The sequence below is a fragment of the Lytechinus pictus genome, chromosome 1 (assembly GCF_037042905.1).
Source record: "Lytechinus pictus isolate F3 Inbred chromosome 1, Lp3.0, whole genome shotgun sequence".
Taxonomy (NCBI): Eukaryota; Metazoa; Echinodermata; class Echinoidea; order Temnopleuroida; family Toxopneustidae; genus Lytechinus; species Lytechinus pictus.
Window position 1 is genome coordinate 22,707,015 of NC_087245.1, and position 26,079 is coordinate 22,733,093.

The 26,079-nt window shown below is 36.8% G+C and overlaps 2 protein-coding genes across 3 annotated transcripts; one reads left to right on the forward strand and one right to left on the reverse strand.

The window, feature by feature from the left end:
- The first annotated feature begins 312 nt into the window (after positions 1 to 312).
- On the forward strand, positions 313 to 9,643 carry LOC129259482 (cholinesterase 1-like). Of its 2 annotated transcripts, none has more exons than XM_064098287.1 (10): positions 313 to 819; positions 1,591 to 1,750; positions 1,992 to 2,069; positions 2,871 to 2,989; positions 3,428 to 3,592; positions 5,544 to 5,672; positions 5,840 to 6,007; positions 6,494 to 6,834; positions 7,204 to 7,388; positions 8,453 to 9,643. In XM_064098287.1, exons 1-10 carry the CDS (start codon positions 442 to 444, stop codon positions 8,545 to 8,547), a joined length of 1,818 nt encoding a protein of 605 aa, XP_063954357.1. In that variant the 5' UTR covers positions 313 to 441; the 3' UTR covers positions 8,548 to 9,643. The 2 variants fall into 2 exon arrangements, with proteins under 2 accessions (XP_063954357.1, XP_063954365.1); XM_064098295.1 differs by having other exon boundaries at positions 356 to 819; positions 1,604 to 1,750.
- A 2,663-nt stretch (positions 9,644 to 12,306) lies between these two features.
- Positions 12,307 to 24,630, reverse strand: LOC135153866 (uncharacterized). The gene is made up of 3 exons (XM_064098301.1): positions 24,520 to 24,630; positions 18,271 to 19,125; positions 12,307 to 13,790 (listed from the first exon to the last, which is right to left on the reverse strand). Exons 2-3 carry the CDS (start codon positions 19,118 to 19,120, stop codon positions 13,630 to 13,632), a joined length of 1,011 nt encoding a protein of 336 aa, XP_063954371.1. The 5' UTR covers positions 19,121 to 19,125; positions 24,520 to 24,630; the 3' UTR covers positions 12,307 to 13,629.
- Positions 24,631 to 26,079: the final 1,449 nt, after the last annotated feature.

Here is a 26,079-nt window from a genome sequence, read left to right on the forward strand (position 1 = left end):
CTTTTAAAAAACAATTTGTAAATCACACAAAATAATGAAAGTTCGATATCCAAACTTGATATTTAAACTCAATATTGAACAAGATATGAAAATCACCCCTTCTTTTTCTTCTCTCTTTTCCCCTTTTTTTCTTTCTTTCCTTTTTTTTCTTTTTTTTCGCTCCGCCAATAGGGGGGGGGGGGGCGGGCCCCTCGGGCTCCCCCTGGATCCGCCTATGGGGGGGGGGGGGAGGGTACATCATAGAGAGGCGGAAAAGGAAATGTTCGGTTGGGTGCCAACAAATGAACTATGATTAAACGCGCGTGCAGGGTTACAGGTCATCCTCGCTGTTTCACGAGCTATGAATAAACAAACAATACACGCATAAAATGATTCTCTACGCAAAACTGAACGAACACTGAGTCTAAACGTAACTGTTGGGTGCTGCAATATTAACAGAAAATGTTTTCTGCATTCTCCTGTTTCGTGTTCGTCGTCGTGGCGTTGTTCATTCAAAACCCGGCGTCTTCTGTCGATGACGACCAGCCGATCGTGAAAACGTCAACAGCGACGTTCTATGGAAAGCGACTCGATCTACAACCTCATCAGCTTCCAGTTGACTACCACGGCAGTGTATCAGCTTTTACACGGATTCCATACGCTGAGCCACCTGTAGGTCAACTCCGATTCACAAGCCCCATTGCCAAGGTCATCCAGGGAGATTTCGACGCGACCAGACCTGCTGTAGTATGTCCGCAGGAAAGGAGTGAGCTTTGGGAAGTCAAGCCAGAACAATCTGAAGATTGCCTTACCCTCGATGTACTCGTCCCCGATCCAAAGGTACATGTTCGGTGTTCCATGCTTTCGTATTCCTTTAGCCGTACATTATTCACTTTTTAAATATAAGAGCGAGCGTAACGAGTGAGAAAAATAACCACTCCCTATAGGTGTGATAAAATTGAATTTCGTAATTGCATATACCACAGCTCTCTATTATGTCTATAAGATACCTATTTGTTTTATGATCTCGACTTAACAAATATTTTGCTTCCCTTACTGCTTGTATCTCAATCACTTTGAGCGAGTGCAACAAGCAAGGAAAAAATAAATAATATTGAAGAGAAGATAATTATAACATTGACAACTACAACATATTGCTAATGTTATTAGTCTCGATCCTAGCTTGCCGATTCTGTATGTCTTTTAAAGCCACACCAGCATGCTCTGCGAGCGAAGAAGAATAAATATTCTCTGCATGTGTTATATACATTGCGTGCCCTCCCCCCCAAAAGGTTAACAATTTCATCTTACTTGTGCTGCTTGTCCAATCTGTTTTATCACTAAATATCCTGTATGCAAGCAAGAACGAGCGAGTGCAGCGAGTGAGAGAAAATAAAGTTTTTCGATGGAAGCTATGAGTGTAACGTCATTGGCAAAATATATGACTTAATAACCTCGCGAGCATCATGTGTAAAATGTACGAGCGAGCACAGCTGAACATGCAGATGATTACAATTGGAAGAAATTTTCATTTCGAAAAAAAAAATGAGGGAGGGAAATTGTTAGATTAAATTGCATGCATGATTTAATTCATAATTTTGATCCATAAAGCCCCATAATGCAGCTGTAATGATGTGGATTCATGGTGGTGGATACCATATCGGAGGCGGATCTCTTCCAGGTCAGCTCCCCGCCCCTTTAGCCGCTTTTAATGACGTAATCGTGGTTACTATAAACTACAGGCTAGGGGCACTAGGATTCATGACTATCGGTAAGACATTTCTATCATATGACTTTTTTTTCCTTTGAAAGTTCTTCAAATCGTAAAGCATTTCACCGCCGAGTGTGTTAAATGTATATATTATTTCATATTGCACAGTGTATAAAAGTCTAGTAAAATATGGTATATTTTCGTACTTTGATAATTTGTCAATTTGAAAGGTATATAATTATTTGTAATTTGAAACATAAATCATTATTGATGCGTAAATTGATAGCTATTTTGCATGCAGGTGATGGTTCGATACCAGCAAACATTGGCCTCTTAGACCAAAGACAAGCTCTTATCTGGATTCAAGATAATATTGAAGGTAAGAGAGACAGGTGATAAAGGAAGCGTGGAGAAATGCAACTATGGAGCTTGGTAGAATTATTTCGCGGTGGGGGTTACTTATCTATGTTCCTGTACACACTCGAGACAAAACAAACGCGTAAAATGATAGTCAACAATTGTTGCGTGATACAAAAAGGGTATAAAATGCTATTGACACTGTAAAATAATCTTGATTTTTCTTTAAATTCTTGTTTTGTGGTATTGCCTATAAATGTCCTACATCACTTCAATTCTACACATGTTTAGTGTATTAATTTTTGAAGTACGAAATCAATATTTCTTTTGGGGTGGGCTTTACATTTAGTACCACACATGTGGACAATTTAGTATACTTTTGATCAACAAGAAGCAAGGTTAATGAACTCCGACAAGTACAATCACACACATTCGACTTAAAGTCACTGGTCATAGTGTGTTCTGGATGTTTAAACTTCTTCCAAAGTCAGGAAATCACACTTACGCGTTTGACCTTATGACAACTAAACATAAATATATTGTCACTTTGCATAAATTTCACCATTAGAATGTGAGTTCTTCAAAATCAATCCAGTAGCGCAATCTGTCATTTCCCATGGAAGACCGAGCTTGCCCCTATCCGACGTCATGCCCCCTCCATTGTTGACTGGCCCCTCCGGAATTATTTATTTGTTTCTCCATGGAGAGATGATAATTAACAGAGGTAGTTATTCTTCAGGTGATTCAAGATTTTGATAAACATGTATTTATAAAATTATGTAAATTTTTAAAAACTTCTCACTTTCGAAATGTCACGAATTAGCTTTTGGAGGCGACCCAGCCAGGGTGACAATTTTTGGAGAGAGCGCTGGGTCAGCAAGTATTAACTTTCACCTATTGTCGACAATGAGTGCTGGTCTTTTCTCAAGAGCAATTATGCAGGTTGGTTAAAGATTAAACACTCTGGAATGTCTAAAATACGAATTGAATATACCAAACTAAAGTTCATATAGGTCTGATAAAACAATTGGCAATCTTAATTTTCACTAATACACCACGACAAGAGATCAGTCGCTCTCAATGGCACCGACAGCAAACTACAACGAAAATGTACCATACTTGTGGTTTCAGTGGCAAACAAATCTTACGAAAAAATGCCCATTTTGCTACACTATGTAGTTCCATGTTTAGATATCGGAATGGAAATAATTACTAACTTGTATATTTCCCGATCCCGGACAATCGGTTTATCACAATATCCACTTTCCAAATTAAGACTGACTATCCCTCAAATTCTTATTCTTCTTATTCAACCATTACTCTTTAAATTCTTACTTTTTTCTTTTCTCTGGCTGTCATTCCTCCATTTCACTGATACAGAGTGGAGCCTCCACCAAAACTTGGTCCTATCACTCTAACATGGCGGAAGCAGTTCGAATGTCCTCCAACGTCGCTAAAGCTGTTGGTTGCGACGTGGAAACAACAAGTGAACTTGTACGGTGTCTCCGACGTGTACCTGTTGAGGATTTTATTGAAGTAGAAGGGGTCAGTGTGATTACAGGTTCAGATTCGGATTTTTACTGTCCATGTACAGATATGACTATATTTATTTTATCCTATTATGTGAGAAATAAATAGCAATAAAACTTAAGTCCAACCGGTGATGGTATGAAAATAATAATATACAATTAAAAACGTACCTTTTTGTGAATAACTAAGGATGCCATATAGTATCTACCCAACCAGGGGGCCGTTTCATAATGCTGTTCAGAAGTTAAGAGCGACTTTATGAGTGACTGGTGATCCTTTCTTACGCGCTAGCCCATCGCCAATGAACATTTTGGCGCATACCATTTACCACAAGAAAGGATCACCAGTCGTTCTTGAAGTCGCTCTTGACTTTATACGAACAGCTTTATGAAACATCCACCATAGATAATATGCATTCTAAACGATTGCTTGTCCATAAAATCTGTTTTCATTGTAATTCCTGGTGAATGTCATGACGTCCAGGACTTTGCGAGGTGCTGTGACCGAGCATGCCGAGTGGGCTAAGGCGCCCGACTACGCCAAAGAAGTCTCGGGTTCGATTTCCGGCACGTACAGCCCTTAAGCTTGAGGAAGGCACTTTATCTACATTGCTCATTAATCTTACATCAAATAATAAAAATACTATATGCACTATTGTGCTCGCATCAAAAAGAAAAATCTGGACAGGCATAAGGTTGTTTGTATTGTACAAAGTTCTTGTGCATTTTCGAATACACCAAGACTTTTAAAGACAGTGAACGAGCTATGAAATTATAAGAATGTTCTGTTCAAATCATAAAAATGGCAAGTACAGTATGTCAAGAGTTGACACACCCGTGGAATAAGAAGGCACGAGGGACTTTACGTTACAGGATAGGAACCTTCCTGGTCCCTTGCTCGAGAACGATAGATATTACCAAAGAATTCAGTCATGCATTCAATCCCCGAATGCAACATTGACGAGGGTTGTCCTGCCTAATTTTCTTTACGGAAACAACGCCATTTTGTCTCAATAAGATGTAGAAGATGGAAACAGGGGCGTCGATCCATTTTTCAGATTGGGGGGGGGGGGCAAAATCATGAATCAACTTTCCAAAGGCGCTCGATCACACAAAACAAACAGACTCAAACACACACACACACACACACATCTCACCAACAAATAAAAAAAAAAATAATAATAATAATAGATGCGAGCGCAAAGCGCGAGCTGAAAATTTTGATATTTTGATCTTAAAAAAAAGAGTTTAATTGACGTTTTCAATAAAGAACAAGAAATATATCCAACAAAAGATTATTGCAAATCGAAGTGGGAGTTCTTTTGAGGTATAGAACTGAAAACGGGACATTCTATTCACCTATTCAATCATGAAAAGTATGGGTTTTTGCTACAGAAATGATGCGAGCGCGAAGCGCGAGCTGAAATTTTTTTATATTCTAATCTGAAAACCGGACATTTTGAGCACGATTTTAGATGAAGAACGAGTTGTGTATCTCAATCTCGCTTGCTGATTTCTGTGTAACATTACAATCTTATTTTATTTTTTGCACATGCGGAATTATTGGGGGGGGGGGGCAAAACGATATGTTTGCCCCCCCAATATTTTCATTGGTGGGGCGGTTGCCCCCCCCTGCCCCCCATGATCAACGCCTCTGGATGGAAAGAAGTGTCATTGCCGCATGCGTGGAAGGGAAATCGAGTTGGTTGATCAAATTTATTGAAGTGTAGTATTTAGCGTACTCGGAAATGTTCCCATCCTGTAACTCAAAGTCAGAATAAATGGTAAGGGGACAGTTATTAATATGGTGCTCTATTCTGATCAATTTCCGAGAAAGCGAATGGAAGGAGCCCCAAATCCATAATAACAAATAGGCCTATAAACATTCTTGACAAAATATTTGCTGGTTTGAAAAATAAAAATAGTTCGAGATCTTAATTATTATCTTATTATTTCTAATCCGTCAGATTTCGCGGATGTCGAGTGAACTTTTTGTACATCCTGTGGCTGAAGGTCAATTCTTACCCGATGACCCGATTAAAATGGCGTCAGTAGGAAGGTTCAATCCAGTTGATGTGATCATTGGTTGTATGGCGGTAAGCTTACCACTATTTTAAAAGCTTTTGCATTTTTCTCTCGAAAAGGACCAGGAAGCCATTTTGATTTGGTTTGCTAATTATATTTCATAACGGTATATATTCATCTTTTATTAGTTATTACAAGTAAAAAAAGTACAAAGTATAAAATATTCATTTTATGACAGAACGAAGGATCCTACCGCTTCATCCCTGATCCGAAGAAGGGCCAAGAAGGAACGACACCATATCCTATGAACCATACAGAATTCCGTCACACCATTGCTAGTAACCTAGGCACGGATGACCCCATCACTCTCGACTTAGCCGAACAACTCTATCCATCACCAGATGAGGTAAAAACACCCTTTTCCTATTTCCGAGCTTATTGGTCTAAGACACAGTTTATAGAAATACATATTAAGAACACTGCCTCCGACTATAAGTCATGTTCTTAATTTCGATTAGACCCCAGGGAAACTTACACAATCATGTGTGTAATCATAACGATCAGTATTACCGTTTTCAGTCTTTACACATAATTTTATTTTTCAGTATACTATTCTTTGGTGTGCCTTTCGTGCATTTGGTACCGTTGGCTAGCAGCATCTTAACCTCTTTAAGAGCTTCGTTCTATCCAAAAAGTCTTCTGCTTGTTTTACTTATTATTTTTGTATTTCACACAAAACTACCACAGGCCTTTAATTTATCTAATCTAGCTTTAAAAAATTGGTACTTGTAGGAAGACAAGGTGCAGGCATACGGGTAGACATAATGTTATAATGGTTGGAAATCGAATGTTGAACCTGTGGGATTAGTTTTGAAATTTTCTTACATCCGAGTTGTCCAAAGACGATGCTAACTTCGTATCACAAGCCACCACACTGATTGGCCAGGCCATGTTCCTCTGCCCGACCTTCGATCTCTCTATGGACCTTTCTAGGGCAGGAAGGAACGTCTACCCGTATCTGATGCCACATGTCCCTTCCTTCTCAATATGGGGCAGCAAGTATGACTGGCTTGGTGCCACACATGTGGAAGACATTGCCTATGTGTTTGGTGCACCTTTCATGGGCAATTCCGACGACGACGACTGGAAAATGACGGGTCGATTCGGCAACGACCTAGAAGTCGAGATGTCGCTTCAGATCATGAGATACTGGTCCAACTTTGCAAAAACAGGGTAAGACTGGCCCCTTACCTATAAAGAAGCCCTTTGTACTCACCTTCCCTTGTATAGTAGAACAATGTTAATATGTTCAAGTAGGATGTTAGGATCAATCATTTCGTAAAATCCTCTCTTTTTAATTTTATTTAATTTTCTATCTCTTTCAGGTAATTACAACTTTCTTCAGTATTCAGTGTATCTATCATCTCTTCAGCAAGATGGATCCACATAATGTTAAAGCGATCACACCTAAGATTGAATAGTGCATTTGTATAGCATTAGAGACAGAAATAGAGAGAGAGGGAGAGAGAGGGGGGGGGGGAGAAATGCGAAACTATTACCCCTGATTAACCAATTCTTAATCTTCCTCTCTCTGATGTGTAGGGATCCAAATTTATCAACTGAAGGTGAAGAAGCAAGCTCGAACTATCCGGCTTGGTCCAGATACACCCCATCTTCACCTAGCTACAAAGAATTAAGTCCTCTATTCGAGAACCGTGAAGGAACACCGAATGTAAAGGAATGCTACTTCATCAAGAACCTGGTCCCAAATCTCATTGCCAACGCAGGTGATTAAATGAAACCGGCTGATATAATTGTCGTACTAAGAAAACAATGTTTAAGTGTAGGGTTACAGCCGATATTGTTGTAAAGGCCTCACGGGCCTATTAACATTGGGAAAGCAAGAGATATTCATTCGAGCCAACCCATTGCTATTTTTTTTATTTTGATATGGCTGATTGACAAAGTGTATGCATATGATTGTCCATCTAACACTGATTCTATTTTTGGTAATTACTGAACTTCCTTTTCCCAAATTGGGAAGAAATATCGTCAATTTTGGACTATATTTTGACTGGCGGAAGGATTAGGGATATTTTGCTGTTTGAGGTGATGAATCTGCTCCCCCCGACGGTGTCTTCAAACACGCCAATTTATTTTTAAAATGAGCCGGTCGAGGGACCCTTTTCTGGTCAGATATGGATTGCCAGATATATATCCTATCCACTGGTAGTAAACATTCGACCCCCGAATTTCATCCTTATTTTTTATGAATTTTTTAAAGTGCCAATTTAACACACGAGTCTATGGGGAATGAATTAGGCCTGTGAGACCTAAACTGGTGTGGGAACAAGAGTTATTTGGGGGGAGATACTGATAATGGAATGTGAGAATAGATAAGTATGTTCCAAGAAAATGATTGCCATAGGTAACGCGATCAATCACGTCGTAAAGATAAGTGTCATTGTGCGCTCTGTAAGTTATTATTCACAAAGTTATGTCACCAATGGTCTGAGAGGACTTTAAGTCACTACTCGGGTTGGCTACTTATATTTTTTCTTTCATGGGGGGCATTAAAAGAAACCCGGGATCAATTTTAAATCTATAATAGAACCCAGTCATGACTAATGATTTTATATGTTAATTGACTAAAGGTATGTTTTTCACGACAAGTAAAGTATGATTGGCTGTTCTTGAAATTGATTCAGCATTCTCAAATCAGAGGTTGAATTTTGCATTGAATGAAAGTGAGCTTTTTGAAACACACCATATTAACAAGTCGAAGACCAGTTCCATATTATTGCCAATCAAAACAAACGTTTCCTTTCACACGTTTCTTTATCCTCCACAGAAGAGATGGCCCACCTGAGATCTCTATTGGAAGACAAGGTCAGAGAAGTCAGTACTGAATCTTGCCATACCCAACAGTCATGCCCAGAACAATGAGGACATCAAACAGACCAACGGGGCACGGATACATATTTTCGGAAAGGATGGTACAGTGGCGCTTCATATTTAATTGGTTGAGATCGCTCAGATAGCACCAACGGATCAATTTGACTAGAATCCTGACATAGGCATATATACCTGTACAATTTTTTGAAATGATCGTCATCTCTGCATTCCTCTAATTCCCATTTGTCATTTGTAGATTTGCCACTGGGTCTGTGTATAGGTGTATAATGGATGAGTGTATAAAGAGTTAGTGGGTATGTCCGTGCATGTGTGCTTTGTCCTTGAAATAACAGAATTACATTTACTTAAACCTCACAAAGAAGCTGAACTATAGATTCGTTCCTAACAATTGCCTTTTGATGTATTCTAGATTATATAGGAAATCAATCAGGAAAAGATTGTCGTGAAGTGAACTTGAAATACTTATTTGAAAAAGAAATATGTAAAAGAATCAAAGAAGTTATTAATAGTGAGAAATAGTATCACAACAAGTCCTACCAAAACGTATGATGCTGTAAGTTTTTTCTCTTTCATAAATAATGTCTCATTTATTTGAATATGCCATATTTCGATTTTTTCCTTGTTATTGCCTATGTAATGTGATTTTGAATGTTGAAACACGAATACAATAAATACCCATACGGGGTTTTATATGATTAAAATATATTTTTTGAAAAAATAGAACAAAAAAATATAGGAGAAAAGTATATATATGGAGATTAGCAAGAGTAAGAAGATCAAAATGAGAAAAGAAGCGTTGACGAGCAAGAAAATGGGAAGGGGAAGAACAACATCAACAGTAGGCCTAAGAACAGAGCAACGACGTAACAAACGAGAGAGAGAGAGAGAGATAAAGTTGAATAGAAAGAAAATAGATAATAGGGAAGAAATACGAAATACATAAATATGTAACCATACATAAAGAGGACTGGATAGCGGTGATCGGGTTACTAAAAAATCCAGAGTTGCTCATGTAGTTTATTAAAATTCAACATGATAAATTGTCAAGGTTAAAAAGGTTAAATAAAAAAGTTAAATCTATCATCAAACAAATAATACAGTGCATTTTTAAAAGAGTTTTTGCGTTAAAAGAAAAAAAAAAATAGAAATGGAGAAAAAAGAACATAGGCAGAAAAAAATAAAGATTTATAATTTGAAAGGAAAATAGAAAAAAGAGCAAAAGAGAATAAAAATAAAAGAATAAATAGTTTGAGAGATACAAGGTGAGAAGGAAGACGAAAGGGAAAGAGAAAAGGGAGAGAGTATGTGAGAATAAGGAGAATGAGAGGAAGGTAAAGATATCCAAAAGAAAGAAAAAAGAAGAAGAAGAGGAAGAAAAAGAAGATGACGAAGAAGAAGAAGTAAAAGATGAAGGTGTTGGAGGTCGGCGATGCAGTTGACGTCATCTATAGACTTCATGAAGGCCTACGATAATGTCCCGCACCAGAGGCTTTAGTCAAAGTTGAGGGATTTGGCATTTCCAAGCCCATATGTGAGTGGGTCAGATCTTTTCTAGTCGGTAGGAAGCATCGTGTTTGTGTTAATGATGCCTTCTCTGACTGGGCTGATGCTACTAGCAGAACTCCGCAAGGGAGTGTCCTCGGACCCCTTCTTTTTGTCATGTACATCATTGATCTGCCAGGTCAGATTTCGTCAAGTAATATTTATTTATTTGCAGATGATACGAAGATATATGAACATGTAGAGAATGACAATGATGCCGAGTTATTACAAGCAGTTTCGTGGTCTAACAAATGGCTGTTAAAGTTCCATCCGGATAAATGTTGTGTAATTACATTTGGAAAAAAGAATGATGAATTCAATGGCTACACAATGACACATAGTAATGCCACACATTATCTATCACAAGTTGAAACTAGTGAAGATTTAGGCGTCACAAAGCTTATATTTTTGACCAACATTTTCAGGCAAATAGGAATAAAGCCAAAAGTTAATAAATCTAATAAGAAGAACATGTTTATCAAGGAAAACTTTTTACTCCTATACAAAGCCTTGATCAGACCACATTTGGAGTATGCCGCATGGGGTCCTTACTTGAAGAAACATATTCATGCACTATTATTTACAAAGAAGCGCCACTAAATTGGTACCTGAGGTTAAAAAACATCAATTCGAACAAAGATTGATTCAACTTAAACTCCCTACATTGACTTACCGCCGTGCGCGAGGAGATACGATTGAAAATTACAAGTTATTTCATAGATATGACCAGGAGGTAGTGCCAGATCTAGGTCGGGTACATGCCGGGGTGCATGGGCCCGAGGTCATGATAAAAAACTGTTTATCCCAAGATCAGTCACTGAGAAACTTAAGGAATCTTTTTATAAAAATATGAGAAAACCTTGGAATAGTCTCAATAATGAATTAGTAAATGCACCTACCAAGTGTCTACAGCTTCGAGAATGAACTGGACAATACCGGATCCAACATTGCCTCCCAGTACATGCAGTATGGCTAGCGATGTGGATGCCGCAGCGACTGGCGGAGTAGCAGAGAAGAGCATGAATAAGCTTACATGGACATGCCACCGATTCGGAGTGGTACTTCAGAAGATCTCATGCATACGTATATGGATACCGAAGTCTCTCTGGTGACGTTATGTCCACTGACATGTGAGCAAAATGATGACGGGTTGATTGATAATGAACTGTATCAGACATCAAACTAACTTTATTCAATTTAATTTATATCGCAGTTTTAACAAAATGAAAATATGTAGTAGGCTTACATCGTAAATAAAAAACACGTCTGGTCGGTCGTCGAGGGGGAGGGCTTTTTAACAGAGCTCTAGACTGTTCTACTGCAGTCCATACATACAAACACAGGTGAACTGTGTATGAGAATTCTACGTAGATCGAGAGATTAATATGTTTTACATCTGATTTGAACAATGACCGTAACAACTGGCATTTCAATAGATTGATTGGGACCTGTATCTATAAGACCTTAATACTAGAATATATGTATGCATTATTTCTTAGTATAACTATTGTTTATATTAGAAATGTTGAGCATGAATTTCTTAGAAATGTAGTGATGTATTTGAAATGAATGCAGGACCCTATGCAATGGGATCCATGGATTGAGATGGAGATATCATAATATTTTTAATGGAGCGGGGGGGGGGGGTATGTCGTATTATCACCTGCAGTAATTTGCTCTTTTTGGTTGTTGCCACCCATTTTGGTCCCGATTTTAAACTTTTTTCAACTTCCTTTCTCAGGCGAAAATAAATAATAGGTCTATGGTCAAGTACCATGAACTATATGTAAAATAAAAATGGCTATTATGCTTGTGTATAATACCCTGCTTTTAATTTAGATTACACCACTCTTCTCCAACTAATTGTACTTAGTCTTTGAATACTTTTCAAAACAAGGTTTGACCACTTCTATCCTGGAATATTTTCGTGAGTCACTAATCCAAATGCCCGTTTTGAATAGTTGCATGTTTTGTTCCCATCTCTTCCAAGCATCCACAACTTCGTCATTCTGTGTCATTTAAAAAAAATCAAAACTTTTGTGCTACCCGTATTTTCCGCCTTAACACAATTACAATATCACGATTATCCACATAATGATTTTTTTTCCAATTTAGATGAGGAATGCTAGAATCTTTTAGAAAATGAAAGAGTTCAACTTACAACCACAACCACAACCACAACCACAACTTACAGACTGCAATTCACACGTGTTTACAATCACAAAAAACAACGCCACTCGTTTTACTAGATTGATCAATCAAATGAATTTAATAACTTTGGATACCTTCAAAAATGACCAAAGAAAGCACTATTATTGAAAATACGGGCAATAAGTTAAAGGGGATAATCTGAGGAGGCCTATGCACATGATGCATGGCTAATGAGCGTTTCCCTATTATGTTATAACTTTACAATGCTGCAAAAATCACTATGTAAACCCTCGACAGCTTACTGGTTAATGACAGTTTTACTCCCAAAGACTTGAACCTTTGTCCATTATGTTTAATGAATAGGTCAACGGATCTGCTCCACAGAGAGCTCTAATTAAACGCAACTTCCAGAATCAAACATAATTTCAATTTCGACCAATCAGAAGGGCGCAAATGGGACCTGCATTCTTATGTTGTTATTCTAATTGTGTTTTAAACACCAATCATTCTGGGACAGACCCAAAGGATTTCGTTGTTATTTTCATTTTTTGTTTGGCGTTCATTCAACATAAGCATATCAACCATCATGACCATAGAGTGAGATGAATTTAAATGCTTATGCACAAGAATGTTTGGTTTTCAAGTAATATTTCTAGCTCCACACTGGACCTCTTTAATAATACCCTAATAATAAATGAATGAACGAAATTGATAGTCTATTCAAATCGTCCAGAACTCAAGGCAAAACGAAAACTGAATGAAATTAGAATGCCCCAATATCGATGCTATATTCCTTCTGTGGTCACGATCACCAATTAATTTGATGGCTGTCTAGGCCTATTGAATTGAGTAAATGACCACCATTACGTTCGAATATGTATGAACAAATATCGGGTGCCGTATTGATAGCTGCCCAGTTATAAATGTTTTTTAACGATACCAATAATAGAAAGGACTGTGGGATATTGTTATACAATTTTAGATTTAAAAAACAAAACAACTAAGTGGATCGACCAAGGGAAGATATAGAATAATGTGAAAACACATGACGTCATGATAAAAAAATATGTTGCAACCATAATCCAGAAAGTAAAACCAATAAATCAAACCTAACCAGAATTGATTTTTTTTTAAGTTACCATGATTGAATCAAAATAATTTCTAAAGAATGAGACAAGGTACCAAATGTACCAAACCTAAACGCAAGCAAAGTGGAGAATATACAATCCGAGAAGTCAAAATGCGGAATCGCAACTTAATTTTGCGAGGCTGTAAAGGTCGGATGCCGGTCCAAATTCCAAACTGTGCTGTATAGCACGTATCCACTAAGACGCAGAACATTTGACTGATTGTTGATTCTAGGGAGAAGTCCTATTCTACACCACTGTAGCATTCTGCGCCCCAGCGATCGCTGGCGATCTAGCTTGGCTCAGCATCCCTGGCCTGGGTCGCCTCCTTTCGAGCCATGGAAGCCATAACATCGATTTCACCAACCTCTGTACTATTAGCCATCATAGCTTCCTTGGCAGTCATGGCAGCCATGGCAATATCCAAAGCTTTATTGTAGACAGTAGTTGGATCTATAAGTGGAATAACGAAGAAAAAAACAAGAGGGTGACATATTGAACAGTGACGATTATACTGCCCCAAATAAATAAATATATACAGCTTGTAAATATTCCATGTGACTTTCACATCCTATTAGCATGATTAGTCATCAAACGAATATTGATTTTTTGGGGGGCTTCTCATGCAAATCAAGAATAAAAAAGTTCAAAATGAAAAAAAGTTCGTTATTTAAATGTCAATATCTTGTTGGCTGTTTCATAATAATTTTGAAGCAAAATTAGAGTTTTCACTTTTAACTTTGAAACTTGAGAAAACACACAACAGGGGTGGGGTTATAGTTCGGCAGACAGGGGATCATTCAATTTCTAACTAGTAAAAGTAATAACCAGTCATGTGCGCATGTATATGAAGCACGCAACAACACATTTATGAATTGGGCATGGGTATGCATATATGTTCTTAGCTTGCGGTGTGGGGAGGGCTTGAAGAGATTAAAAAAAAATGAGAAAAACAGCTGAAAACATCGATGAAAAAAAAGAGTTAGATTGGTCCCTAATAACACTCATCTCAGCGTGAGACGAGGGTCCAGTCGTTTTGGAGTGGGATTTACATCTTTTGAAAGTGGATTTACTTCATTTGGAGTGAAAGGCCCGTATTCTGAAGTCGGGTTTAACTTAAACTCAGGTTTAAAGTTGTGGTCTAAGTATGGACAGCCAATTGTTACATAAATCACTAACAGAAGGGATATAATATTTCAGCTCATTTGGCTTTCAAATCATTCATAATTGTCAAGGAAGTATGTATAGATTATTGTCTTCACCATCGATGAATCAGGAAAGAGCACAGCAAACATAAGAAACGTACAACTTAATAAAAAAATTAATACTTTTGGCTGTCCATACTTAAACCACAACTTTAAACCTGAGTTTAACTTAAACCTGACTTCAGAATACGGGCCATCTTGTCTAGATATATACACTTTTCACTCCAGAAGGTGCTATAATGCACTATCATAAGATGCAAATCCCACTCCAAAATGACTGGTCCCTCGTCTCACTCTCAGAGGAGTGTGATCAGGGACCATGTATTTATTCTGAAGTCAGGGTTAACTTAGACCGCGATCTAACTCTGTGCTAAAATTATAGGGACCCAGAAGTTGAACAATTCTGTTTATATTGTTTATTTCTTATGTATACAATTTTGTTTCCTTTTGCTTTCATAAGGAAGAAAAATACTTCAGTTATCATTCCCAGACAATTATGAACAATTTGGGTGTCATTATGAGTTAATGAATTTAATGTGTACTGTAAGGGATTTGTGCTCCAATTGGCTCTCAAATGTTAAACCACAACTTTAAACCAGGGTTTGAATTAAACCCGACTTCAGAATACAGACCACTGTGTCCATAAAATTTTAGTTTCTGTTTTAAATAAAAGTCAAAACACGTTCATCATGTCTGGAAATGGTATAAGCCTATTTTACATGAGCTGTCGTAGATACGAACCAACGACCTCAATAACATCATCACCTCAAGTTCACAAATACACACACTTGACCAACAGATTCCTATCCCATAATCATTGGCGGAAATCTGTCCCTAAAGGTAGGGGAGACCAGGGACTGGAAACTTTGATAAGCGAATTAAAAAAAGACTATCACTCATAATGTAAGGTCATTTATTCCAAAATACATGTATTATTTCGATTGTGAATGATACTATTTTTCTCCATCATAAAAGACTCAAAATAGTAGGGGGACATTTGATAATGTGTCCCCCTACTATATTCGGTTTATATATATATACATATATATATATATATATATATATATATATATATATATATATATATATATATATATATATATACAGTGCGTCCCAGAAAAAACGAAACCGAGATTTAGCGATGATTTATTATAACTTAATCATAAATACAATAGACAAATGACCTACCACCGTAAAGCTTAGAATCTCCTCTTTCATCTGATACCAATTAGATTATTCCTCATTCACGCATGAGTGAGCAAAAACAATTCGAAGAAAGGATGCCAAAAAATCATTTGGCGGGGCGTATCTGAATTTCAAAAAGAAAGTCACATGACTAAAAAGTTCAATATCTGCTCTTTTATTTGATACCTTAATCACAGAAAATGGTCAAGAAATAAGAAAGTTCTGGTTATTTGAAACAAGGCTTGATTTTCAATAAATTCATGAAATTAAGAGGTTTTACAGGCTAGCGTCCAGACTCACTCGACGCTCCGTTTTGTTGACGATCAGCCATGCATTTAGTCTTTTGTTATACCGTTCGATAGCTTAGTGGTAAACCGGTGAAAACACGTTTATTTAATGAAATTATGGAAATACAAGCATTGTTTCGAGGGATCATAACTTGTTTACTTCTGGACCATTTTTTGTGATTAAGGTATCAAATGAAAGAGCAGATATTGAACTTTTTAGGCATGAGATTTTCTTTTTGAAATTCAGATACCCCCCGCCAAATGAGTTTTTGGTATCCTTTATTCAAATTGTTTTTGCTCACTCATGCGTGAATGAAAAATAATCTAAGTAATACCAGATGAAAGAGGAGATTCTAAGCTTTACATTGATAGGTCATTTGTATAATGTATTTATGATTAAGTTATGATAAATCATCGCTAAATCTCGGTTTCGTTTATTCTGGGACGCACTGTATATATATATACAGTGCGTCCACCAAAAAACTATACACTTTTGAAATGGCTTCCAAATGAAAAAATGTAGCATTTTTGGGGAAAAGTCAACTTTCAAATGACACCAAAAAGTTGGAAAACTATTCATGCTTGAGCGAGCACTGCCCACTTAAACAAATGGTATGAAAATTAGGGTGGGCCGGAATTAGCCTTTCAATTTCTTTCAGGTTTGTTTGTTTGGTACTTGCAAAGTTGAGGGTTATTTGGTGAATTAAAGATCAGTTGTGATCAGTTTGTTGTTTGTGAAAATTTAATGCGTTATTAAATTGAAATTTAAATATAGCAATATAAATAGATTCCCCATCTTAAGGATGCTTTTATAAACTATATTGCGAAATTTGATGAAATTTCCATGGATTTTGACTGAGTAATAGAGGTATAAACTCGGTGATCTCGTGAAGTCTAAAAAATGCTAAATTCTTTTGAACGCGCAATTCTTTATAACATCCATTTTTGGAGAAATTTGAAGCTCTATGGCAAAACATCATGCACGAGGACCCACGTTGATTTTTGCATATGTGGAATATTCAAGTGTTAAAGTATCTATGTGCAAAGTTCGGTAAAAATGACATGGATTTCACTTTAACTGTGGACCGTCCTTAAATATAAAATATCAGTTTCTTTATTCTCTTTTTTCTTTATTCAAATTGTATTTGGTAATATCCTAATATCAAGAATTCGTTTGTACATTATAGCCATTTGTTTCTCTTGCATATCTTCAGATACCTAAGGGCCGAAAGCTTGTTTTAAAGGTCAAGTCCACCTCAGAAAAATGTTGATTTGAATCAATAAAGAAAAATCAGACATGCACAATAATAATGCTGAAAATTTCATCAAAATCGGATGTAAAATAAGAAAGTTATAACATTTCAAAGTTTCGCTTATTTTCAACAAAATGGTTATTTGAAGTAGTCAGTTACATCCAAATGAATGAGTCGATGATGTCACTCACTGTTTCTTTTGTTTTTTATTGTTTGAATTATACAATATTTCAATTTTTACGAATTTGATGATTAGGACCTCCTTGCCTGAAGCACAAAATGTTAAAATAGTGGAATTCCACGGGTTCTGGGAGGAATGAAACTTCATTTCACGTGACAATGCAAGAAAATCAAAATATTTCATATTTCATGTAACAAAATACAAAAGAAATAGTGAGTGAGTGATGTCATCAGTTCCCTCATTTGCATACCGACCGAGATGTGCATATAACTGTTTTGTGAAATGAAGCGAAACTTTAATATGTAATAACTTTCTTATTTTACATCCGATTTTGATGAAATTTTCAGTGTTATGCTTGTTGAATTTTTCTCTTTATTCAAATCAAGGTTTTGTTGGGGTGGACTGTCATATAAAGGATGTACTTTTTGTCCCAACAGTCAACACTACGTGTTTCGAGTTATGGGAGGTGGGGCCATACTAAACCTAATGATATATGTAAAGGTAAAACTGACGACCGAGGTCGGCGACATAATAAACATTAAAATATCGCTGTACTTGTTAAGGGGTTAAATTCAGAGAATACTTGCCAAGGGTGTCGTTTTGTTTCCAATACTTACTAAGGGTAGGGTTTCACACACCAATCCTTGTTAAGGGATGCATTTTCAGAATATGGAAAATATTTGTTTAGGGTGCCATTCGAGACTCCATAGTCGCGCATGGTATCCACTCATCAATGAAAGTGCCCCCCCCCCCCGGTAAGGGTGTATGTGTGTGGGGTCGGTCTGTTGATGTGTGTGTGTGTGTAAACCGAATGAAACTTACCGAGACCAAATGCGATATTTCCTCGACACTCAAAATGTGCAGTGTATACTACTGTGTCGCCACATTTTCCGATCACTTGACGCAATATCACGTGCTGACCCTTTTCCACCTTGCAGTTGACCTTACGAGTGGTAACCTTACTGTACTCTTCACTGTTGGTGTGTGACCAGTCATATGAAGTTGAAGTTGAATATGATAACTCAGATTCGAATATCCCCTTGATTGATAGTCCTACCGAAACTTCGACAGAATGGGATATACTCTCTCCGTGAGTAACAGAGGTGCCCAAAACCATTCCCGACTGGACCTCGTAATCGCACGACATTTCTGGAACGTTGGGGTTGTTACATAGTTGAAGAATCTTATAGGATTCTTCAGGTTTACACTCAAACGGTGCGTTCGTAAAAGCACAATCACACACCCAGGATCCAAAACGCCCTAAATCATGAACAAAATAAGCAATCTTGCCAGGTAAATCGTAGTAAATTAAAGGATAAACCCCAACTTCCATTCTGACACCATTATATTTTAGAGAATCGTCATATTTAAAATTGTCCCTCCCGAATGGCTCAATGTGACATCCGGGTCGTACTACGAGTGCTCCAATAGCGCCTGGCGTTTTAAAAGGTTTATTTTCATAGGCGTTTCTAGTGATGTCCCCGTTAGGAATATCGAGAAATTCGCCTTTGCACGACAAGGCCTCCACGTGGTGGCCAGTTTCATATGCACGGGCGCAAACATATTTTCCGTTCTTAGATACTGGGATGTCATCTGGTTTAGGACAACGTGCAAGAACGATACCGGTGAAACAAGCAGCGATCAAGATGATGGTGAGTTTGAAATCCATCATTTAATCTGGAGAAGAGATAAATATAAAAAACTACAGTATTTAGAGAGAGGGAGAGATAGAGGGGGACAGAGAACAAAATGATTTGTATTATATTAATTCAGTCCAACAGGACATTGCTAAATACAACACCATTAACTTGAACAATTCATGAAGACATATAATAATTATTCATGATATACCCATATACCGAACATAATACATTGATCGGTAAATTGCCAATTCGTCCATTGCCAAATCGTCCACTCACCACATGATCTACCTTTATTTAGTCTAAAGCCATTCCGTCTATTTTGCACAATTAACACTTTAGTTTAATTAGAAATATGTGCTTATAAAAAAAATTTACGTAAAAATTTCTCAAGATTCAAGAAGATCAACAAATTCACTGGCGTAAATCCGGGGGGGGGGGGATGGGGGGGGGAATATCCCCCCACTTTTCGAGGAGGGGGGATGGCCTGTACAAACATCCCCCACTTTTTACGAAAGAAATGAAAAAAAAAATCACAAGAGATAATTGTTTTATTGGTGAAGATTCTTCCTGGAATACCGCTTAACAAATAAAACAATATTATTGAATCATAAAATGCAAATAAATGTAAATAAAACTTATGTCTAGCTTATTATAACATTGGAGAGAAACCCCCGTTTCATCCAATTTATCAATGTTGGGGCCTTTGGGAAGGGATTAAGATGGAATGTCAAAAAATTTGAATGTAATCTCTAATAAAACCATTAAACCATCATGGGGTAAAAAAGATAATAATATTGGAGGGGTATTTTCCATATGGACATACAGTGGTGTAACTACGGGGGGGAGGCATGGGGGGCATGTGCCCCCCCCCCAAATCGGCTGAAAATGGGGAAAGGGGAAAAGGAGAAAAGAGGGAGAAAGGAAGAGAAACGTAGTGGGAAAGAAAAAAATATTATTCATTATAATGTTATATTATATTATATCATAATTATGTTATGTTACATTACATAAGAAACATTTTTTATCATAACTTTATGAAACATAATTTGCCCAGGGCCTACGTCTTCATTGTTCCTGGTGCTTGCATTGTCTGTCCTAAAATCAGTCCTTAACATGTCCCTTCTTCTGATCTGAATATCAAAAATTTTCAGCTCGCGCTTCGCGCTCGCATCATTTGGTTAATGAAATACGTATGGTCCTAGGTAATTCCTACAAAGAAACCTTACAATACCCCACTTCAGGTCTGAATTATCTAAATTTTCAGCCCGCGCTTCGCGCTCGCAATATCTTATTAGTGAGATGCGTACGATAATCATGATTGCAATGACTACAAAAAGTGTTTCATGTGTTCAGATGTAATTCTAATAAAATTAGCAAGCGCTTGGCACTCGCATGAGATGACTTTATTGAGATGTGCATACTCTTAATGGATTCCTAAAATATATGTCTTAAAATCTGGCTGTTTGGGGTAAAATTATACAAAAAAAACTTCAGCTCGCGCTTCGCGCTCGCAATGTTTAGCGATACAGGTACCTATCATGATTACACAAATTTGATTATAATGTTCCTTTTTAGGTGTGAGTATAAAAAAATTTCAGCTCGCGCTTCGCGCTCGCATTATTTGATCAGTGAGATACATATCCGTTTAATGACATTGTCCTTAAAATGTCTCTATATTAGGTCAGTATAACTGGCAACTGAGCATGCTCACTCAGTGATTCAAACATTTTTCTGGTGCCCCCCATGATCTAAAAACATGATTGCAAAAAAAGGCCAAAATATTTCAGTCATCCCCTCACCCATCAACACGGATTTACGCCAGTGAACAAATTTATTACATTTCCATCAGAAACATCAAATCAAATGCAAATTAGTAATGAGTACAAACCAAGTACAGATTAGTTAAAAGAATCATGCAACAGCATTATTATGTGATAACAAAAGCTTGCAAAAATAATTTCAAATATGTATGGAAGAAACACTGCTTGTAGAGTGTTGATCCCCGAGCATACATAATGTAGGCATGATAAAACTCTGAGGTATGACAGTGTTCTAAAGAGTGTATTTTGGATTGTTGCTGATGCAGTTTTGGTAGTGTAATAGTAGAAATCAATATATATTTATTTAAAAAAAGAAATATTAGTTGAACTGTAATCGAATGGGTTCACGAACCCACTAAAAATTACGCCCATCTATTCACCACGTCACACAAATGTTCTTCCATGAAAATAACCATTAATGGTGATTCCAACCAAAATAAAAACTTGCTTTTACAGGAAAATGAAAAATCATATAAAGTTGATAGATGAAAGCTTGAACAATATCGCGCAAACAATAAGAAAGTTACGATTTTTGTTTAAAGTTAACCCATGGTGACATCAAATTGGCCGCAAAAATATGTGATGTCATAGTAATGTAAGGCAGTACTCTTCCATGTACTCCAGACATGAAATAGCTAAAATGTATATGTTTTGTTCAAAAATTTTACCCTAAACTATATCCCTTTTTCATGCGGACATAAAAAAAATATACTACTGGGTTATATTTAGATTACTGCCCCAGGAATGGGAACTTAGGCAAAAACCACGTATCCCTCATGATTAAAAGGTTACTCCGGGCTAAGATATTTGTATCGGACTAAATAGAGTAAAATTCACAGAACAAAACGTTGAAAACTAAATTTGTTATCCGACTTTGATCAAATTTTGATCAAAATCGGATAACAAATAACAAAGTTATTGAATTTTAAACATTTGCATTTTTCCGGTGAAACAGTTCTAGGCATGTCTTCATATTCATTAGGTAGGCTGATGATGTCACATCCCCACTTTCATTTTTCTTATGTTATTACATAAAATCAGAATTGTTTCATTTTTTCATAAAAGTGTAAATGGTGTGTCTCCTTTATGATGAAATAAGTTGCAGCAATAAATAAATAATGCATTTAATCAGTTGTACAATTATTTTAGTTCTTGGTAGAAATTTTTTTTGAATAAACCTAATTCATATAATAAAATACAAAAGAATAAGTGGGAATATGACATCATACACCTATAATGAATATTGATGAAGACATGCCCATAACTGTTTTATCGGAATAATGCAAATCTTTAAAATTCAATAACTTCGTTATTTGTTATCCGATTTTGATCAAATCTTCAGCATATTGCGTTGTAAATTTTACTCTATTTATTGAGATATAAATATTGTCAGCCTGGACCATCCCTTTAAGTACAAGGCCTATGGGAAAGTTGTTCTTGCCCTTTGTCATTATTTACTTACCCAATTGCCAATTTGAAAACTACAGAGTCTTAGGGATCTCAATTTTTAAGCAGCCACAACTTTCTTATTGCTTGTCTGATTTCTTTAAACTTTCACCATTCTTGTTTAGTTATTTTTCTTTTTCTTTCCCAACACAACATTTAACGCATAACGTCGCAAGTCTTAACGCATATGTCGCATCGGCATTCAGGAATCAAGTTGCAGATAAGATATAAGATATATTTTTACATTTTTACTGAGTAATTTGTTCAAGCTCTGTCATCTGAACGTTTTTGAAAGTGTGTTTGGTGGGACAGGCGCGAATGCAGGGGGGGGGGGCAGTATTGAAATCATTATCATGAAGAGATGGTCACTTCTAAAAAATCACAATATTTTATCGCTGTTCATGATATTTTAAGAAATAAATTATATTTTGTATTGTAACTCGGAATGTACAGTATGAACAATAATTTTTAAAGCGATAGGTCCTATACAAAATCTCCCGTGGGGGAGAGGGGAGCCAGTGATAAATGAATAACATGTTGTTACGCAGCGGGAGGGGACAGAATTAATGCCCCCGGTAAAATTTGAAAACATTCCTTTTTTACTGAATGTGCACGAAATTATTAAATATCACTTAAGATTCGTTTTTCCACATCCACTCCTCACAGAAAAAAAATCTGCGTTTAAAAAAATACCCGGGCACTACAAAGTTTTGCATGCAACCTATTTGCATTTCTCTTCTAACGAGAGCCCCCGAGCAGCGGCGGCACCAGGATTTTAAAACTGGTGGGTGGCAAAGGTAAAGGGATATAGGGGGACTAAAATTTATTTATTTATTATATATATATATAAAGCGTGATTTCGCCAAAAGGGGCTGGGGCGCAGAATGTTTTCATTCATGTTTCCCCGATCGGCCTCTAAAAGCCAATTTTTGCTGTTAGAGGGAGCAGTCCCAACTAAAGACTGAAGTTTTAAATACATTTGATTAACTATCCTTACAAACAAGATAGGCTATCTCACATTGCCTAAATAGATAATGAGAGCGCGAAGCGCGAGCTCAACATTTTGGGTATTTGATGCATTTAGACCAAAGTAATGAACATTCTGAGCAGTTTTTGGCAGTATAAGATATGCGAGCGCGAATCGCGCGCTAAATTTTTAATATACTGATGGCACATTCCGAGTAACAATACGAAATATGATTTATGTATTAATATGTCATGAACAACAATGAAATGTAATTAAATTTGCATTTAATTTTCAGCTAGATGACTTTACCCTCTTGCAAAATAAGTTGAATTGCATGTATAGCGATATGCCCAGATAAATGGTGATATGCGTATACTTCCGTTTCACTAGTCCACACATTACAATCTACCCCTTCTCCTGACAATTAATTCAATACTGACCCCCCCCCCCCCCTGCACCCGCACCTGCCCCACCAAACACGCTCTAAAAAACGTTCAGATGACAGAGCTTGTACAAATTAATCAGTGAAAATATATTTTATGTCTTATCTAACTCGAGTCCTGTAGCGAATACTGCTGCGACATTATGCGTTCAGACTTGCGACGTCAGTATAGAAAAGCTACGACATAATGAGTTGACGCGTGTACCCCGATCCGACACTCGAATAAATTGCGAAGTACTGAGAACAATGCGAGTTTTTACGTTTTGGACCAAACAGTTCGTAAATCTTTCGGTTCACGGACAGAACACAGCTTTATCTGAATAGGTCGTGTTGAAATAAATAAATGAAATTAATTTGAAAATGACATGGAGGAAAATTTACTTGTTTGGTATAAAGTGATGCAAAGGTTTTGCAAGGTTGCCTGCGTAACATAAGGTTATGACACATCATTCCGTGCAAGCCTTGCGGTGAGTTGCGGGCAACCTGCGGATAGCAAAATAATAGTTTCTCGCAAGTCACGATCAAGACTTGCACGGAACGATGTGACAGGTCTTTAGACAAATGGGATTTTCCATTTTTGCCAAGATCCCACTTTCGCCACCCTGTAAGAAAAGCCAGTTCCTTATGATCAGGTTATAATGATCAAGCAAGGAGTAGAGGAAACATTCTGCCGAAGTTGGCTTTGGCTCTGGGCTCAGCCAAGTGTCTGTGAGAGAGTTTATCCAGGGACTCATTCCCCTGCAAATGACTTACCTATATAGGCCCACAGGACTGTAATCTCTGCTTTCTGGAAACTACCGAAAGATTCTAAATGATTCTCTTCTCAAATAATATCGATGCAACGGAATCATCGACGACTTCTACAGGGGGTTGGTCGACATGCTCCTGCTTTTATACATTTCATGTAAGCTGCCACCCGCCCGTATAATTTTGTGGTAATTTTTTTCATGCTACCACAATAATCACATTTACCATATCGATGAGGTTTTACCTCATCATATAGATGAGAAAAGATAATAACGTTATGTTGTATATGCTTTTTTTTATTTATATCAATAAAATCAATTTTAATTTCCCTCCGATCCCCCCTCCTCTTTGCACTTTTCTGAATCCAAAACTCTGTAAGTTATACTTAACCTTGGTTTTACAGACTTTCTCACGAAATTAATGTTTTACTGCAACTACTATGATTTAGCTTTAAGAATATGTGATGACATTTAGTAAAAACCTGTGTGAGATAATTATTGGATATCAATGAGACGAAATGAATAGTATGTTACCGAGTCTTTTTGTCTAAATCAACGAACTTGTTTTTTGTTTTGAATTATAACATTTAAAAAAATTTATTCTGAGAAAATCATATTCCATAAAGCCTGTATATAAGATTTGGTATCACCAATTGCGTGACTAAAATTCCAAGTCAGTTGATCAAGATCAAATGTCATTTTAGGTCGAAAAAATGGATTTGCATTGATACTTCTTTCAAACTTCAATGCGAATGGTCATTTTTACTGAGGTGGCCATGATAAAAGTGTACTATGTACAAAGAACATCTTTATTATCGTTATTATAGAGGAGCAGTAGGAAAATGACAATTTTTTTATGAAGGATTGGTGTATGAATGTCATCATGATTATGGTCTCTCGTCACACGGCTGAATCCCTGCTGAGTTAATGTGACGTATTTTGTGTTGATTTGAATAGACAGACAAAATATACGAGTTTCTATCTTGTCTTCAAAATATCCCGTATACTTAATAATATTTGATGATTGTTTTGATGTTCCAAACTCAACTCTACCATATTGAATTCAGTATTTTAATCGGCCTGAATTCTACGTTTACACCATCATGACCATGGAGCTATAGCTCCATGTTTACACGGTAAACTGACTTACTACCATGTACAGCTAAATTCTTACACAATATCCCCCACTCTCTTTTAATATAACAATAAATTAACAAAACTTTCTACAGTGCGTATTAAGAACGGGACAGTTTTGAAAAAAGTGTATCAAAATTTAGTTTCAAATTATGATGTCTATATTTTGATGTTAATAGATGCTCTGATGTCTTATCTTTCAAATGCCATTAAAAAGAGTTTTGTTCATGCTTGAGCGAACACAAAACGTTTTTGTCAGGGGTTCATAAAAGGCTTGCTCCAAATGGCATGAAATCAGAAAATATTGATCATCAGACTTCTTGCTAGTTTTTATTGTCTCACCTGCATAGCAGAGTGAGACTATAGGCGCCGCTTTTCTGACGGCGGCGGCGTCAACACCAAATTTAACCTAAGGTTAAGTTTTTGAAATGAC

Coding starts and splice junctions, on each gene's coding strand:
- LOC129259482 (XM_064098287.1), top strand. CDS start 442: ATGTTTTCTGCATTCTCCTGTTTCGTGTTCGTCGTCGTGGCGTTGTTC. Junction 1,751..1,991: donor ACTAGGATTCATGACTATCG/GTAAGACATTTC, acceptor TTTTGCATGCAG/GTGATGGTTCGATACCAGCA. Junction 6,008..6,493: donor TCTATCCATCACCAGATGAG/GTAAAAACACCC, acceptor CTTACATCCGAG/TTGTCCAAAGACGATGCTAA.
- LOC135153866 (XM_064098301.1), bottom strand. CDS start 19,120: ATGATGGATTTCAAACTCACCATCATCTTGATCGCTGCTTGTTTCACC. Junction 13,791..18,270: donor AAATATCGCATTTGGTCTCG/GTAAGTTTCATT, acceptor TTCCACTTATAG/ATCCAACTACTGTCTACAAT.